The 17,491-nt window shown below is 42.4% G+C and overlaps 1 protein-coding gene across 1 annotated transcript; it reads right to left on the bottom strand.

Moving 5' to 3' along the window:
* Nucleotides 1-4,784: 4,784 nt before the first annotated feature.
* Nucleotides 4,785-16,519, bottom strand: LOC135526087 (YTH domain-containing family protein 2-like). The gene is made up of 6 exons (XM_064954178.1): nucleotides 16,318-16,519; nucleotides 16,070-16,094; nucleotides 14,642-14,718; nucleotides 12,382-14,010; nucleotides 10,072-10,140; nucleotides 4,785-5,716 (listed from the first exon to the last, which is right to left on the bottom strand). The coding sequence occupies exons 1-6, from the start codon at nucleotides 16,342-16,344 to the stop codon at nucleotides 5,693-5,695; spliced, it is 1,851 nt and encodes a 616-aa protein (XP_064810250.1). The 5' UTR covers nucleotides 16,345-16,519; the 3' UTR covers nucleotides 4,785-5,692.
* Between the last annotated feature and the right edge of the window lie 972 nt (nucleotides 16,520-17,491).

The following is a 17,491-nucleotide window of genomic DNA, read 5'->3' as shown; positions in this document are numbered from 1 at the left end:
GTACAATTGTTGGAAAAATTACTTGTGTCATGCACAAAGTAGATGTCCTAACCGACTTACCAAAACTATAGTTTGTTAACAAGAAATTTGTGGGGTGGTTGAAAAACAAGTTTAATGACTCCAACCTAAATGTATGTAAACTTCCAACTTCAACTGTATATGTTTTCGCATTGTCATTATGGGACATTGTGTGTAGATTGATGAGGATTATATATATATGTTTTGATCCATTTTAGAATAAGGCTGTAACATAACAAAATGTGGAAAAAGTTAAGGGGTCTGATTATTTCCCGAATTAACTATATATATTTCAAGCCACCACTATGCTTGAAAATACGGAGAGTGGTACTCAGTAATGTGTTGTATTGGATTTGCCCCCAACATAACACTTTGTAATCAGGAAAAAAAGGTTAATTGCTTTGCCACATTTTTTGCAGTATTTCTTTAGTGCCTTGTTGCAAACAGGATGCATGTTTTGGAATATTTTTAGTCTTTACAGGCTTCCTTCTTTTCACTCTGTCAATTAGGTTAGTATTGTGGAGTAACTACAATGTTGTTGATCCATCCTCAGTTTTCTGCTATCACAGCCATTACATTTTGTAACTGTTTTAACGTCACGATTGGTGTCATGGGGAAATCCCTGAGCAGTTTCCTTCCTCTCCGACAACTGAGTTAGGAAGGAAGCCTGTGTATTTGTAGTGAGTGGGTGTATTGCTACACAATCCAAAATGTCATTAATAACTTCACCATGCTAAAAGGGACATTCAATGTCTGCTTTTTGTATTTTTTACCCCTCTACCAATAGGTGCCCTTCTTTGAGAAGCATTGGAAAACCTGCCTAATCGTTGTGGTTCAATCTGTGTTTAAATTCACTGCTCGGCATAGGGACCTTACAGATACTTGTATGTGTGGTGTACAGAGATGAGGTAGTCATTCAAAAATCATGTTAAACACTATTATTGCACACAATGAGTCCATGCAATTTATGTGACTTGTTAAGCACATCTTTTTACTCCTGAACGTATTTAGGCTTGCCATAACAAAGGGGTTGAATACTTGTTGTCTCAAAACATTTCAGCTTTTCATTTTTTATTAATTTGGGAAAATTTCAAAAAACACAATTCCACTATGACATTATGGGGTGTTGTGTGTTGGCAAGTGACAAAGCATCTCAATCTAATCCATTTTAAATTCAGGATGTAACACAACAAAATGTGGGAAAGGTCAAGGGGTGTGAATACTTTCTGAAGGCACTGTTTAAATTATATTTGTTTATTTATTTGCCCGATGCCTTTTATTATACCTGATGCCTTTACCTTTTATACCCGATACCTTTTATCAAAAAAAAAATTGTTTTTTTTATGGACCAGCAATGTGTAGAAAGTGAGACATGTATATTGTGGCAAAATGGGCATCGGGTACTTGGTGGGAGCAGTAGTACATGAGTGTCGTTCTAATGAAAAGGTGGTAACTTTAGATGGAGGTTATGTATTTTTATGTATTTAATTTTCTAAAAACATGTTTTCACATTGTCTTTATGGGGTATTGTGTGTAGTTGTAGAAAGGGAGGGAACAGTAGATTATATTTTTTTTTACATTTTGACATGACGTATTATCCCTCTCGAGGCATATTTTGAAGGGTATATGGAGGGGTATTTGAAAACACAGTATAAGTGAAAGGATACGTGGAAAACTATTTAACTCATATCATAATGAACTATAGCTCATATTTCATTGAAATCTGGAAACACTGGAGAGTTACTTTAAAGGTCGATATTTGAGCAAAAAGCTAAAACAGCTTTAAATTGTGTAACTGATCAATGCACCATCATACCAGGTCATTTAATGCCTTCCTTTTTTTTAATGAAAAAGATATTTGGCTACGGAAGCGCAATTTATTACAAATCTCTACAGCTTCCATCCAAAAACTAATGTGAAATAACAACACATACTGGAGGAGTTACTGCAGCGAATCCCAAACTCGGTCCTCGGGACACCAAGGGTGCACGTTTGGGTTTTTGGCCTAAAACTACACAGCTGATTCAAATGATCAAAGCTTAATGATTAGTATTTATTTGAATCAGTGGTGTAGTGCTAGGGCAAAAACCAAAATATGCAACCCTTGGGGTCCCAAGGTCAGAGTTTGGGAAACCCTGAGTTACTGGTTAGTTTCAGGTGACTAGCTAAGCTAATGAATTAGCTACTTTGGTCTTGGCGCACATGACCAGAGTGACACATCGATGAACCACCAAACCACTCCCCATTTCTGTTCGGAAATTGAGAAAGAGGAATGTTTTTTGTGCCCAAAAGTCAACTGTTAAATCTAATTTCCTGCAATTCTGCACATTTTGCCAATGCTTATGACATGTTCGTATGCTATCTGGGGGGCCCCAGACCTCCAGGGGATTTTAAGTATTTTTGGGGCAGACGAATTGACCTGTTCTAAATATTGGGGGGGACATGTCCCCACATCACGTGACAATTTTGCCTATGATTTGAAGCCCAGGGCGCGTTTGAGTGGTAAGGCTAAAGCAACCGACTATAGATGAAAGTCGAGTAGTAAAGTCGGGGGAGGTGCACCTGCGACAGCCAAAAGTCGTCATTAACCAACAGCAAGGATCATACCATCATGGCAGTGTTGCCATTGTTTATACAAGTTTTCTTTATAATGTTGAAATAAACATCTCTCTAATCCCCTTATCAAACCTTCACAAACTGAAATTGTATGTGTACATGTAGGAGTAAAAACGGTAGGCACATCAGACAAATGTTATCCCCATAATGCAACACACATTTAAAGTCGGTGACCAACGAGTCACCGACCTGACAAAACTGATTTGCTTGAACGTGCTCCCATTCTTAGCCTATACAAAAACAATCAAGAAGTACCACTTTCCTAACGTATTATCCTACCGCGCTCACATGTTGGATAACTCGGGACCGCAGAGTTAAAATGAACCAAAGTTATTTGCGTAGAGCTTCCTATTGGTTGATTCTGGTACCTCCCACGTGGGAAACTCTGGATTTGACTCTTCCACCCAGGTTAGCAAATCGGAAATGTCCGTTTCAAACATTACGTGAACTGCGCAATGATTCCGTGGTAGCGAACCATCCACGTAAACTCATGAGATCAGGCGAATTGCGAGGCTAGTGAATATGCTCTTGTACCCAATGTTCTTTTAACATAAACAATGCACACAAAGGCCGTGGTTACGGACCCCTTCTTATTCAGATCTTATGACAAGTTATTTGACCAATAATTGAGCAAAAGATCTGAATTGGGCTGCTAAATAGGCTACATCAGGAAGTGTTAAAGGCTAGAAGCATAATCCGACCCGTGAGTTGAATGGATGGTTCTGTGAGGTATCGCTCCTCTGACAAAGTCTTGATTTACAGATTCATCACCAGTATGTGTTGAGGACACCTACATGATGGGACTCGCATTGAGAATACATTTAGTGACAATAGACAAAATATATATCAAAAATAATTATTGGTATGCAAAACCTATGGAAGGAAGATTACTTCAGTTGTTTTTTCCACAACAGAAAAATAATCTAACATGTGTCAAATTCATTCCAGATGGCTGGGTATTTGTGGGTTTTCACTCCACCCTTGTCCTTGGTGGATGAATTAAAGGTCAATAATTAGTAAGGAACTCCCCCCACTTGGTTGTCTAGGTCTTAACTGAAGGGAAAAAAACACAGACACTCAGCCAGCCGTGGAATGAGTTTGACACCCCTGATCAAACACATTGGTCGGAGAGCACTTGGTCTTTAACCTTTTTGAACTGACATATGGGTCTTTAACACTGTCAGAATACTTTTTGCTTCATTTGAATATGGTAATCATTGATCTAACATGTTTTTATAAGCAAGACCTCAAGCAGGCCAATGTTTTACAAGTTAAATCTGACAGATCAGTGATAACGTCAAGGTAAGACTGTTCATTGTCAGTGTTTGAAGTACTATAATTATGGCTAAATGAGATCTAATTTCAAGGGCAATAATGTGAGTGATGAGTTAAATGTAGCATACTGATGATCCTAAACAAAGTCCTACCGAGTGACCCTACGCTTAAGGGAATTCAAGATACGGAAAGCATGTTTCTCATGTCTGTGCTAATGCCATACACCGGTTGTTTTGCTAACATATTCAAAAACAAGACGGCATCATAAAATAAGCCAATTACAAAATCCAAATCGCCCTAGACTGAAATACCCAAAATGTAGGCTGAAATTCACACCAATGCCTCCAGTTACATACTTGACAGTGACCTGAGTTGTAGTTACAGATGCAGAGTTGAACACAATGACAAGATCACAAGTATGACAACAGCAGCACATAAAAAACACCTACAGATACCACCCAAGAGTCTACTGGCCTAATGCATGAATGCTGTCCTTACCGAAAACCCCATAGCTTAGTTTCAAGAAGAGAAAATAGCAAGCTGGACTTTTGTGGAGCATCTTTATTATGCCACAGATAAAAGCCAGTCGTTTTTGAAAGAGGACCTTGTTTTTTTTCCACCAACATTGACATTCTGCAAGGGTAGTGGTGGTGTTATGGTTAAGCAGCCAGCAGGGGAGGGGAAAGAGAAGGGGGGACATTGTGGATGGGATAAAGGTGGTTAGTGGTGCAAGAGGGGTGTTGGGATAGAATTAAGTGCGAGGGTATAGGGCTTAATTACCAAGTAATAAAACATTCATTTTCCCTTAAATACAGAAAAAGGAAGCACACAGCATGACAAGAAGTGCTTACAGTCAAACGAGGGGAACGCACATGTTCTTGCTGAGTATACCACATTTATTACTTTGAACTGATTAATAGAAAGAGTCGGGGCGAGGCCAGTGTCAGCGCGGTCTTTAAGAAAACGAAAGGGGATGAAGAAACAAATGGCAAGAGAAAAGCAACATTACTGAACAGGTCCAGAAAGAGGACTGGAAACAGGGCCCGTTTTGTACAATTGTACACTATAAAATAATTATACAATGACCAAGGTTCTAAACGTAATAATGTTTTACTTTCAATTCCCCCAAACATACCCCCCCCCCCCCCAAAAAAAAACAGGGTAATCTCAAACATCCATTTCAGTTCTCCTTTATGACAGAAGCATTGGAAACAAACTCCTTGCAGGGTGAGATGACAGTACCCACAACGACAAATATCCACTGAAGAGACCCCGTCTGCGCCCTGATTGGATCCATTAATCTTCCACAGGATGGAGGGGTTTACAAAGAAATTAAACAAATGGCCCGCCTTGACTTTCGGGCACTAATAGTAGCCGACACTAAACATTTCCACTAGAATTTTGCGTAAGAAGAATTAGACTTGCTCTCGGACTGTAAGAACAGACAATCATTGTAAAAAAAAAAAAAGACGTTTTTTTTATTTTAAAAAGCATACCAGAAAAAAAGCATATGTAGTGGAATGGGGTTGGGTGGGGCAAAAGAGATTCACCTAAGGATGCTATGCATTATGTTGTAGTCCTATGAATAATCATTTCTTTTTCTTTTACTACAAGTTCGAAGTAAGTCTTTTAAAGTAAAAAGAAATCAAGAAAGTCTTCATTTAGTCGATTTTTTTTGTCCTTGGTTAATTTCCCCCTCCATTTTGCATTTCTTGAAAGATCTGAATGTGAGATGGGGTGGAAAGTGGGGGCTATTGCAGTCTTTTGCCCAAAGCAGTAACTGTTACTTGACACGTCCTTGGCGCTCCTGTGGGACACAAAGAGAAAACAAGAAGAGTTCAGTTTGGGGACTCACATCAAAACATACACTTCAGAGATTTAGGGCTTTTCAGAATGTTGTAGATCCAATTTTAATGTAACCTGTGGGCATTATACTCCATCAATGGATTTAAAAGAGGGGAGTTTGTCAATCTTTAAGTTTAAAAGCAAGCCACATGTCTGTTGGTGCCAAGCATCACCCTACCACCAGGTCCCACCAAGTAGTTCTACACATATAGGATCTGTATTGCCTACAACATTCAGTTCTGATCACCTTTTCAGACATCTGCAATAATCATCCACGGCAAGACATGGACCATTTGTCCTCATTCAGTAAAGAGCACATTGAGCACAAAATGTCAAAGTACATCTGCATTTTGATCACTTGAGAGAAAAGAGCATTTAACTTGATGAAATATCCTCTGATTTCAAAACAAAAAAGGTGGCTGTCTAACAGGGCAGCAGGCAAACAGGTTTTTAGATGCTAGACTGGAAGTGTAGTTTTTGCCAGCATGAGCAGGCGTTATCCACACATAGAATTCTTGAATATAAAAACACGAAATTGTCATTGGAATGAGTGTCTCACACTACAAAAAGTTACATCTAAAGTAGCAGGACTGTTAGGCTGGGTTTACTCTCCACTTGTTCCCCAGAGCAAAATGTCACTGACATGTCCGTAAAGTTACTAATTCTGGCATGCACCAAAATCTCTGCAGTGTATAGTGAAATGTTTCTTTAAATATATAAAACTTATTTTTATTCAGGGGAGCCCAATTGAGACCATGGGGCACCATTGGGAATGAGACCAAGTAAAAATTTCCACAAACAGGGTGAAAACATTACAAATAAAATACAAATTAAACAAAGCACAACCTCAACAAAACCACTACAATCAAGAATTAATTCATTGAGGATTTGAGTTAACACCAGAGTCCTAAAAACTGCCCTAGCAGCACCAGGGAATCAAGATGCAAGAAATTTTGTAGGTTGTTCCGACAGTGGACGGCACTAAAATCAAAGGGGGATCTCTCCAAATTGGACACAGAGGGACCTCAGAGTTAACCAAAGCGGGTTTGGCAGCTCATTTTTATACGTTAGCAAAGAAATTAGGTACACTGAACAAAAATATTAAAACACAACATGTAAATGTTGGTCCCATGTTTCATGAGCTGAAAACTTTCAATATGCATCAAACCCTTATTGCTGAAATGTTCTGCACAAATGTGTTTACTGCGCTGTTAGTGAGCAATTATTTGCCAAGATAGTCAATCCAATTGACAGGTGTGGCATATCAGGAAGCTGATTACCCTCAACAGGATTGGAGTCCCCCCCCCCCCCCCACCGGCAGCATGGTTGAGCTAACATATGCTAATCACATTAGTCCGAGGTTGTAAGTAACAAGAACATTTCCCAGGAATAGACATATGTGTATGAGGAGTGCACAGTTATGAACTTGAAAGTGTATCAATAAACCAATTAGGCGCATTTGGGCAGTCTTGATACTGAATCAGTCTACAACTGCACGTACACAGCTGCCATCTAGTGGCCAAAATCTAAATAGCACCTAACCCGGAATAGCACATTATGGCCTCTTGCATTTCAAAGACGGAACCAAAACAAAAGTTTGCTGCATTAATGTCACATTTCCACAAACTTCAGTGTTTCCTTTCAAATGGAATCAAGAATATGCATATCCTTGTTCAGGCAGTTAGATTTGGATGTCATTTTAGGTGAAAACTGGAAGGAAAAAAAGGGCCCGATTCTTAAACCATATGATCATTACACTGGTGCACCTTGTGCTGGGGACAATAAAAGGCTACTCCAAAATGTGCAGTTGTGTCATAATGCTACAGATGTCTCAAATAGTGAGTGTGCAATTGGCATGCTGACTGTAGGAATGACTACCAGAGCCATTAACAGAGAATTGAATGATCTAAAACAGGGCTGAAAATGTCAGTTCATCCATGGCCTGCATACTCAGACATGTATCCCAGACATGCTCAATGGGTGACTCTGGATCGGTGTACAACAGCATAATCCAGTTCCCGCCAATATCCTGCAAATTCATGGGGGACAACATTCCACAATTAACAGCCTGATCAACTCTATGCGAAGGAGATTTCGCACTGCATGAGACAAATGGTGGTCACAGCAGACACCAAGGTATCTGGAAATACAGATATGACTATTCCCAGTCATGCGAAATCCATAGATTAGGGACTAATGAATTTCAACTGACTGATTTCCTTTATGAACTGTAACTCCGTAAAATCATTGAAATTATTGCAGGTTACATTTATATTCAGTATGTTCATGTACACAGCCCTGATTGGTAGATAGGATTGTCTAGACTCCAGAGCAGGGATCAACTAGGATCAGCCGTGGGCCATCTTTCTTGCGCGGATGGTCGGGTGCCGAAACAAATTACATTATTTGTAGGCTGCAAATGGACAACAAGAAGCCCAAACCGATATAATATGTGACTAAAATATACAAATGACAAACCTTGCTTAAATTAGTATATCACGTGTTCTATGCGTGGGCATACTTTTTCCAAAATTTCAATTGGAGCTGATTTCCCAGTGTTCATAGTCATATCAAAATATATATATTTTGTGCTCAGAAAATGTATCCATTTCAAGTCACGATACTTTCCGAAGGCACAGTACGTATTCAGACCGCTCAACTTAAAAATGTTACACACATTTTTATAATGTATTAGTCTCCCCCCACCTCAACACACAATAACAGGTTTAGAAATATTTGATCATTTATAAAAAATAAACAGAAATATCACATTTACATAAGTATTCAGACCCTTTACTCAGTACTTGAAAAACATTTGGCAGCATTGAGTGTTCTTGGGTATGACGCTACAAATAAGCCACACCTGTATTTGTAGAGTTTCTCCCATTTTCCTCTGCAGATCCTCTCAAGCTCTATCAGGTTGGATGGGGAGCATTGCTGGACAGCCATTTTCAGGTTTCTCCACAGATGTTCAAGTCCGGACTCTGGCTGGGCCACTCAAAGACTTGTCCCGAAGCCACTCCTGCGTCGTCTTTTTGGAAGGTGAACCTTTGCCCCCCAGTCTGAGGTCCTGAGCGCTCTGGAGCAGGTTTTCAAAGATCTCTGTACATTGCTCTGTTCATCTTTTCCTCAATGACTAGTCTCTCAGTCCTTGCAGCTGAAAAACATCCCCACAGCATAATACTGCCACCACCACGATTCACCATAGGCGTGGTGCCAGGTTTCCTCCAGACGTGACACTTGGCATTCAGGCCAAGGAGTTCAATCTTGGCTTCATCGGACCAGAGAATCTTGTTTCTCATGGTCTGAGAGTCCTTTAGTTGCTTTTTGGAAAACTCCAAGCGGGCTGTCATGTGCATTTTACTGAGGAGTGGCTTCCGTCTGGCCACTCTACCATATAAAAGGCTTGATTGGTGGAGTCCTGCAGAGATGGTGGTCCTCCTGGAAGTTTCTCAAATCTCCTCAGAGGAGCTCTGTCAGAGTGACCATCGGGTTCTTGGTCACTTCCCTGACCAAAGCAGTTCACCCCCGACTCAGTTCGGCCATCTCTAGTAAGTGCCTTTGTGGATCCAATCTTCTTCCATTTAAGAATGATGGAGGCCACTGTGTTCTTGGGGACCTTCAATGCTGCAGAAATGTTTTGGTACCCTTTCACTGATCTGCGCCTCGACACAATCCTGTCTTGGAGCTCTACGGACAATTCCTTTGAACCCATGGCTTGGTTTTTGCTCTGACTGGCACTGTCAGAGGTATTGAAGTTGTTTTTATTTGTAATAAATTGGCTAAAAAAACAAACAGTTTTTGCCTGGACATTATGGGGTATTGTGTAAATCCATTTTAAAATTAGGCTATAAAATAAAATGTGGGAGGAGTCAAGGGGTCTGAATACTTTCCGAAGGCACTGTATGCAAATAAACGACTGGTCATTGGTCAGAATAATCCGATTGAAGTAATGTTGTGGGCCAAAATCACCATCCCAACTGAACAATCTGAAATTGGAGGCGTTATTTTGAAAAAGCTTAAACTGAAAAGACATTATGATAATTATGACAATTTCAGAGTGTTATTTTGACCTCTGTGGAAATATCAGCAATAAGTCACTCTTATCCAGAGCAACTTACAGGAGCAATTAGAGTTAAGTGCCTTGCTCAAAGGCACAGACATCACTAGTCAGCTCAGGGATTCAAACCAGCAACCTTTCGGTTACTGGCCCAATGCTCTTAACCACTAGGCTACCTGGCCTAATGAAGTATAAATCCATACAAAAAGGTTGGTCCAAGAGAACGAGGGGAAGGTGGGAGCGCTAGGGCATGTTACCTGAAGTCTGTAATGACTCCTGCTCGGGTTTGGGTTGTTGGGGTACGGCTCGCTTCCCTGGACTTCCACCTGGTAACACAAAACATTAGGCTTTAGTTTGGAACAAAACAGAAAGGATGTGAGGCCTCAATCGACCTCAGGCATACATGCATCACCTTAACGAACTTACAAAAATGTACTTTGTGGTATCAAAGTGGATAGATGAAAAATGAGTCAACTGTGATCGCTCTCTAAAACAATCTTTTGTTTCATTGTTACGTTATACAGCAAGGATCATTCATCATTTGAGTTGTCAGCATATCACCTTCCTAGCGCACATGACTCTCAGCTCTACTCTGAAGCCTGAACCTAAGTGCATGTTGATATTCCATCAATACCAGTCAGTAATCTGTGGTTATCACCAATCTGGATCAATATGTAAACCACAAAACTATGATTAACACGTATCTCATGTTTTTCTAGATAAGTGGAAGCTATAGTAAATTCATTGATAAAATACCAGTTACAGATTATATTTACTAGTTGTCAAAGATCAGAGTCTTTTCCAAATATTTACAGGGGAGTTTCCCTGAGAAATACCCCCAGGTGCAGAGCAGTTTCCTTGCCGCTGTAAATAACGCACTGTTTTGCACACACAGCCTCAGTCATGCAATGTGAAGTTACTGATGGGAAAGGACACCTCAACAACTCAAGTTCAAAAATAAAATGTTATTAGAGAGCACCATGTAAGGAAGCATGATTTGTGTTTCAGCAAAATAAGCTTGAAGGAAACATACAAGGTAGAATGTAAATTAGCAACATATTGTTGCCACAGCAGACAGGACTGTCTAATATAACTAGGCCTATGTTTTGATGTAAAGAAAGCCGCATCCACATCGCAGACCTGACAAACAAGCACTGTAGTCACTATAAAAACAGGGTCAGTAATACAGAACTACAGAGAGTGTACCCCTTTCTGACAATCTATTATGATATACACAGCTTGGCAATGAATCAGAAACTGTACAAGCCTATAGGGCCGCCAAACTCAAATCTGTACCTCAAAGCCAGTTCCACTGCCCCCCCCCACCAATTCCTCCCTTCTAACCAGGGACTGATTTAGATATGGGACACCAGATTGGGGCAATAAATTACTATGATGATAAAAAAAAAAAAAAACTGTAGTAATCCAGACCTTGTAGGTTAAGATTTAAATATGCCATCATCCTACTTACACAGCTTTTGATAACATGGCCTTCAATAGATCATCTTCAAAACAAGTTGTTGCACTGCTGTGAGTGGAAGTTATCAACATTAGTAGATTGAGCAAGCATTTGTTCCCAACGTCAAAGGATTAACATTATTTGTATTTTTTTTTTTAATTGAACCTTTATTTAACTAGGGATGTCAGTTAAGAACAAAATCTTATTTACAATATACGGCCTACCCCGGACCAATTGTGCGCCGGCGTATGGGACTACCAATCATGGCCGGATGCGATACAGCCTGGATTCGAACCAGGGACTGTAGTGGCACCTCTTGCACTGAGATGCAGTTCCATAGACCACTAACGCACTCGGGAGCCCATGGCCATTTAGACTGAAGGGCCAATGTAAACATGCATTTCATATGTGAATAGAAGCCTTTGTAAAAGACGGAGCATAATAATGAATATTCTAACTATTTTGAGAGTCTCTAGAGAAGGTCAACAAAATGCATTTTGGTGGGCACAAGGTAGACTGCTGGCATTTAGGTTGAATAATTTTGGTTTAATTGATTCTTTCAAAAATCTTTCTGCTCCCCCTTTTTAAATTGTATATATGGACATGGTGGCCTTACTGGGCTAGAGCACTGGTTTGGTGAGCCAAGCATCTGAAGCATTTCCTAAATAACTTCAGAAACCCCATCTCAAAGAGGGCATAATTTTCAACTGTAAATGCCTATGCAAAAGTAATAAATTCCTAATAACATTTCCAACACAACAAAAATGTGACATTGCTCATTGATTAAATATACCGAATTGGAAATATACATTTAATACAGACACTACTGATCAACACTAGTCAGCATTTATTGAAATAAATAAATATATATATATATATATAAAATTAACTGTATTTTGTTCATGGCATATCTACATTTTCTGTTGGAATGGCACATTGTAAGATTAACACATACATGATGATCTACATTAACATAACACCCAACAGAATTTTAGCTCTCCAGATGCTCTCAGAACCTTCACACACACACAGCTTCCTATGCCCCCACCCCCCAACACCAGGTGTAGGCCTATTAATTTCCCCAGGTGTGTGGAGGGTAGGCCGTTACCTTTTTCACACACTCCTCCTCCTCCTGGCGCTTCTCGTAGTGGGAGAAGTCGTCGAAGATGGAGGTGGTGTGCTTGTAGCCAGCGATGATCTTCAGCACCTGCCGTGCCTTGTCCAGGGGCACCTCCTGCGTGTCCCGCGAGTTGGTCACTGGCTTGTTCTCATTGTTCTCCAGGCGGATGTGCCGTAGCTGGCTGTTGGGAACGTCCTTAACAAAGATCCAGCGCACATCAAAGCGCCCCTTCCACTTGTCCTGCGACCACACACCGGCGCAGGTGTTGTAGTCCACGGGCGAGCGCATCTCCGCCACGCCGCAGAAGTGGCCACTGCCGTTGACGCTGAAGAGCAGGTAGAGGGGGCCCTTAGCACCCAGCGAGCGATAGGCGGCGTCCAGCCGCTTATTGCCGTGCTCTGTGCTACACCAGATGTTGTACTTGATGGAGCGGTGGATGTCGTCTTCAGAGTAGCTCTTGATGATGAACACACGCCCCTGCTTGGGGTTCCAGTCAAAGTCCTTGGGGTTGTAGTTGTTGACCAGGCGCAGTTTCTCCAGCACCGGGTGGGGCTCCGAAGGTACCTGCACCCCGCCCACACCAGAGTTGGGGGGAGACTGTCCCACCCCACCATCCCCAAAGCCGTTAGCACGGTTCCGTGGAGGGACCCAGCGGGTGGGCTGAGTGGTGGGTGGGGGGCCCTGGGAGAGCTGCAGCTGCCCCCCCATGCCCTGCTGCCCGTTCGGGGGGAACTGGTGCTGCCCAAGCTGGGCCAAAGGGGCCACCAACTGCCCGTTGCTGAGCTGTAGTTGTGGGGTCCCTCCGGCCATGGTGCCGGGCTGAGGGGAGGCCTGGTTGGGCGGCTGCCCATTGCTGGGAATAGGCGCATGCTGTGGGGTGGAAGCTTTAGGCATGTTCCCCTTGTTGTCCCAAGTGCCGATGTCCATGTTGTGTTTGATGGGCGGAGGGGGAAGGTTGGTACCCGCTATGCCCCCTTTGGTTTTCAGCTTGGGCTGAGGCTTGGCAGGCTTGCCAGCAATGTCTGCCCAGGATGCGGGTTTGGCAGGGGCAATGGGGGGCAGTGGCATGCTGGGGGCTCCACCAGACACCTGGCTGTGGCCCAGGGGTCCCCCGGGGAGGCCGGAGCCCACGACCTTGGGCACCCCCATGTCCCCAGCACCCCCTCCAATCTTAAGCCCCGCCAAGCTGTCCAAGCTGTTCATGCCGGGGGCTTTGTTGAGGGGCTCGTTCTGGGTGAAGGGGGACTGTCCGTCGATCATGGCGCCCCCTAGCGAGCTAGGTGCGTAGGCGTAGCTGCTGCTGTAGCCAGAGCTCTGCGTGGACTGTCCCTGAGAGCTGTTGTTGCCCCAGGCCGAGAAATCGATGCCACTGGGGAAGAAGTTAAAGCCGTGCTGGCCCAGGAAGGGATTGCTGCCCAGTGGGCCGGGTTGGCTGAACATGGCGTCGGGCAGGAAGTGGTGTTCCCCGTTGCTCAGCTGTCCATACGAGGCCAGGTAAGGCATGGGGGGGTCGCCGCCGGTGGACCATGCTGCCTCGTTCAGGGAGTACGAGAATCCTATGGAAGGGCTGTAGTAACTTGGCATGTAGGAGTCTGACATGGCCGTATACGCATTGCTCTGGGAAGAGAAGAACACTAGTTAGACTGCTGACTGTATTTCAATCATTACATCCTTTTCTGAATCTCCATCAGCCTCTGTCACCTCCTAGACTAGGACAACTGGCCATTTTCACACCAGTGAACTGCTTTATGAAGAGAAACAGTGGCATTGCTACACAACAAAAGGATGCAGCATTCCTTTGACTGGAGGAATACAGGCTCCATTATTTCCATTGTGGCCCACTTTTCTGGGAAGTGCCCACTCTACTGAGGGGCACCCAATGATGGATGCCAACCGAGGCAGTTACAACAAGATGAACGGCAGTTTAATTATGAATTGGAATTCTAGGAAAGCAAATGGACTACATAGTAAACCGGGAGAGAAGAGTGCGCTAAATGCCCTGGATTGGACACATGATGAATTGCAACAGTATAAAAGTAATTTACTGTAAAGCTATACAGCAAAATATCCCTGTTTTGCATGTTTACTATCGTAATCTAGACAGCTTGTTGATCATCCTGATAATTTCTATTAAAACGGAGGCGGGTTTAAAATGTTACTTGAACAAACGCTATGAATAAGGCATCTTAAGCAGGCAAACATTAGGAGCAGAGTGTGGCCTAGTAAAGCTGATATAAGTGGTACTCACCTGTCTGGCCTGAGTGTTCAGGTAAGGCTCAAACTCATCATTCAAAGTATCCTTTTGGGTCACAGCTCCGTTTTGCACTGGAAAAGAGTAGGCAGCAATGTAAGACATCTGGATATATGTTTGCACGAGGTGGAAATAGTTATGACTCGTCATAGGCCTACATATTTGTGGCTGGTGGTGAGTAGGACAACAATAAGAAGCAGGAAGTCCTTACATTTAATAATACATCTGTAGTATGGCAGAACTTAAGTTCACTGTCACAAATTGCACAATAAGCTGTTTTAATGCACTAAAATTGGTAGCATTGGATTGGTTGAGTTGGACAACAGTTGTCTTTCATGCTGACTAGACCTATAACTACTGTCCCACCTTTAAAACAAGCAACTGTAGGCCATAGGCATCGGGTTGTATCATGTGCTGCGGTGCATGTTAGATATAAAATCTACCAAAAAACAACGTAACTGCAGAACTATCGCTACATGCGAAACGGCCTGTTTATTATAGTGAATCAATCGCATAAGTATCTTGACAGCCACCAATGGGAATGGAAATAGGCGTTGAGGTGCTGCTGTACTATATTTATATTGTTTCTAGCTGCAATTTTGGACGTAGAAACTCAATCGATTGGTATTTAACACCAGTGCTCGGGGGTCATGACATAACTTTAACTTGTGTCCGACGCGTGTCAGTCCGTCCTGACATGAGCAGAATATGAAAAAGAATAGCCAAACTGGAAAACAGGCCTGGCTAGTAAACAAAGTTACCTCACAATATTGAACTAAAACGTTTAAGCTTAAATGGTTATGGTGGAAATAGCCAAGCTACTGGCACAGTGAGAACAGCATGCTCGAAGACGTGTCATTGGCAGGCAATTTATGCTTCTGTTCGCAAAGAATCCTTTAAATCGCGTGGTTAGCCAGATAGCGTTAAGGAAGTACATGGAACAACCGGTTTAGTTTGCGTAAAAAGGTTCCAATTAAGGTAGTCGCTAGCATTTAACCAAAACTCAAATTAGCCACTAACTAGCTGTCGGACTTGAGAAATGTAGAGCGAGCTAGTTTGCAAATGTAGCGTAATCCCAGTCAGGTAGCACAATCTAACTACCAAGCTAGCCAGGCTAACTAGCGAACGTTAAAGCTGGCGCTGACGGATTTCCTCAAAATACAAAATTGTGTATTCGCACAACTGACAGTAAATGTACTTAAACTAAAGGATTAGCTAAGTAGGTACTACCAACGTATCGGAAATTTGTTCACATGTCCAATCAACTATAGAAGCGAAATTGGCACTTTGGTGATGCTGGCCTGCTATCTGGCTAGCTAGCGAGCCATCATCACATTTGCCCACGCAGAAGAGGGTTTCCGTACACACCGCACGAAAAAGATCCGCATACAGAGCCAGCAAACTAGTCATGTTACGATGACTTACCTTTGTTTCCTTGGCCTTTCGGTCTCTGGATTGGGTCCAGGTGATTCATGAAGGTTTGATTTATGAGAAGAGAGGAAGGGAAAAATAAATGAAGAAATGTATATTCACCAGTCAGTCCTTTAGCAGGTGGTCAGGCCTACTTACACTACAGAGAGTCACTGCCTCTGGGACAAGCTAACGTTATCCTAACTAGCTATGTCTCGATGGAAATTTGGTCTCGTAAATATTCAGAAAGTGACTCTCTTTACCTGTTCAAGAAGGCTGCTGGCTGACATGTCTTTCTCCCTGGAGCCTTTTGTATTTTAATTCGTTTTTAATTTAAGTGGGAGGGTATATGAATTGTCTATTTGAGAGTTAGCCAAGTGCCCCTGTCTCTCTACAGAGCTTAGAATCTACACAATGGCGGGCTGCAGCTCTCTCAGCGCTGAGCGACATCTCAACATGGCTGAGAGGCCGGGTTTTTCGATAGCGTTTATTTATGACGGAAATGCGCCCCTTAACGGCATGGAGGAACTATATTATGCAGGTAGGCTTTTAAATAGGCAATTGGAAATATTGTTATAATACAGTCGTGGCCAAAAGTTTTGAGAATGACACAAACATACATTTTCACAAAGTTTGCTGCTTCAGTGTCTTTTGATATTTTTGTCAGATGCTACTATGGAATACTGAAGTACAATTACAAGCACTTCATAAGTGTTAAAGGCTTTTATTGACAAATACATGAAGTTGATGCAAAGAGTCAATATTTGCAGTGTTGACCCTTCTTTTTCAAGACCACTGCAATCCGCCCTGGCATGCTATCAATTAACTTCTGGGCCACATCCTGACTGATGGCAGCCCATTCTTGCATAATCAATGCTTGGAGTTTGTCAGAATTTGTGGGGTTTTGTTTGTCCACCCGCCTCTTGAGGATTGACCACAAGTTCTCAATGGGATTAAGGTCTGGGGAGTTTCCTGGCCATGGACCCAAAATATCAATGTTTTGTTCCCCGAGCCACTTAGTTATCACTTTTGCCTTATGGCAAGGTGGTCCATCATGCTGGAAAAGGCATTGTTCATCACCAAACTGTTCCTAGATGGTTGGGAGAAGTTGCTCTCGGAGGATGTGTTGGTACGATTCTTTATTCATGGCTGTATTCTTAGGCAACATTGTGAGTGAGCCCACTCCCTTGGCTGAGAAGCAACCCAACACATGAATGGTCTCAGGATGCTTTACTGTTGGCTTGACACAGGACTGATGATAGCGCTCACCTTGTCTTCTCCAGACAAGCTTTTTTCCGGATGCCACAAACAATCGGAAAGGTGATTCATCAGAGAAAATGACTTTACCCCAGTCCAATCCCTGTACATTTAGCAGAATATTAGTCTGTCCCTGATGTTTTTCCTGGAGAGAAGTGGCTTCGTTGCTGCCCTTCTTGA

Source organism: Oncorhynchus masou, chromosome 32, assembly GCF_036934945.1.
Source record: "Oncorhynchus masou masou isolate Uvic2021 chromosome 32, UVic_Omas_1.1, whole genome shotgun sequence".
NCBI classification, from domain to species: Eukaryota; Metazoa; Chordata; class Actinopteri; order Salmoniformes; family Salmonidae; genus Oncorhynchus; species Oncorhynchus masou.
The sequence above is the reverse complement of the archived record's forward strand: the minus strand, read 5'-3'. Positions and strand labels throughout refer to the sequence as shown.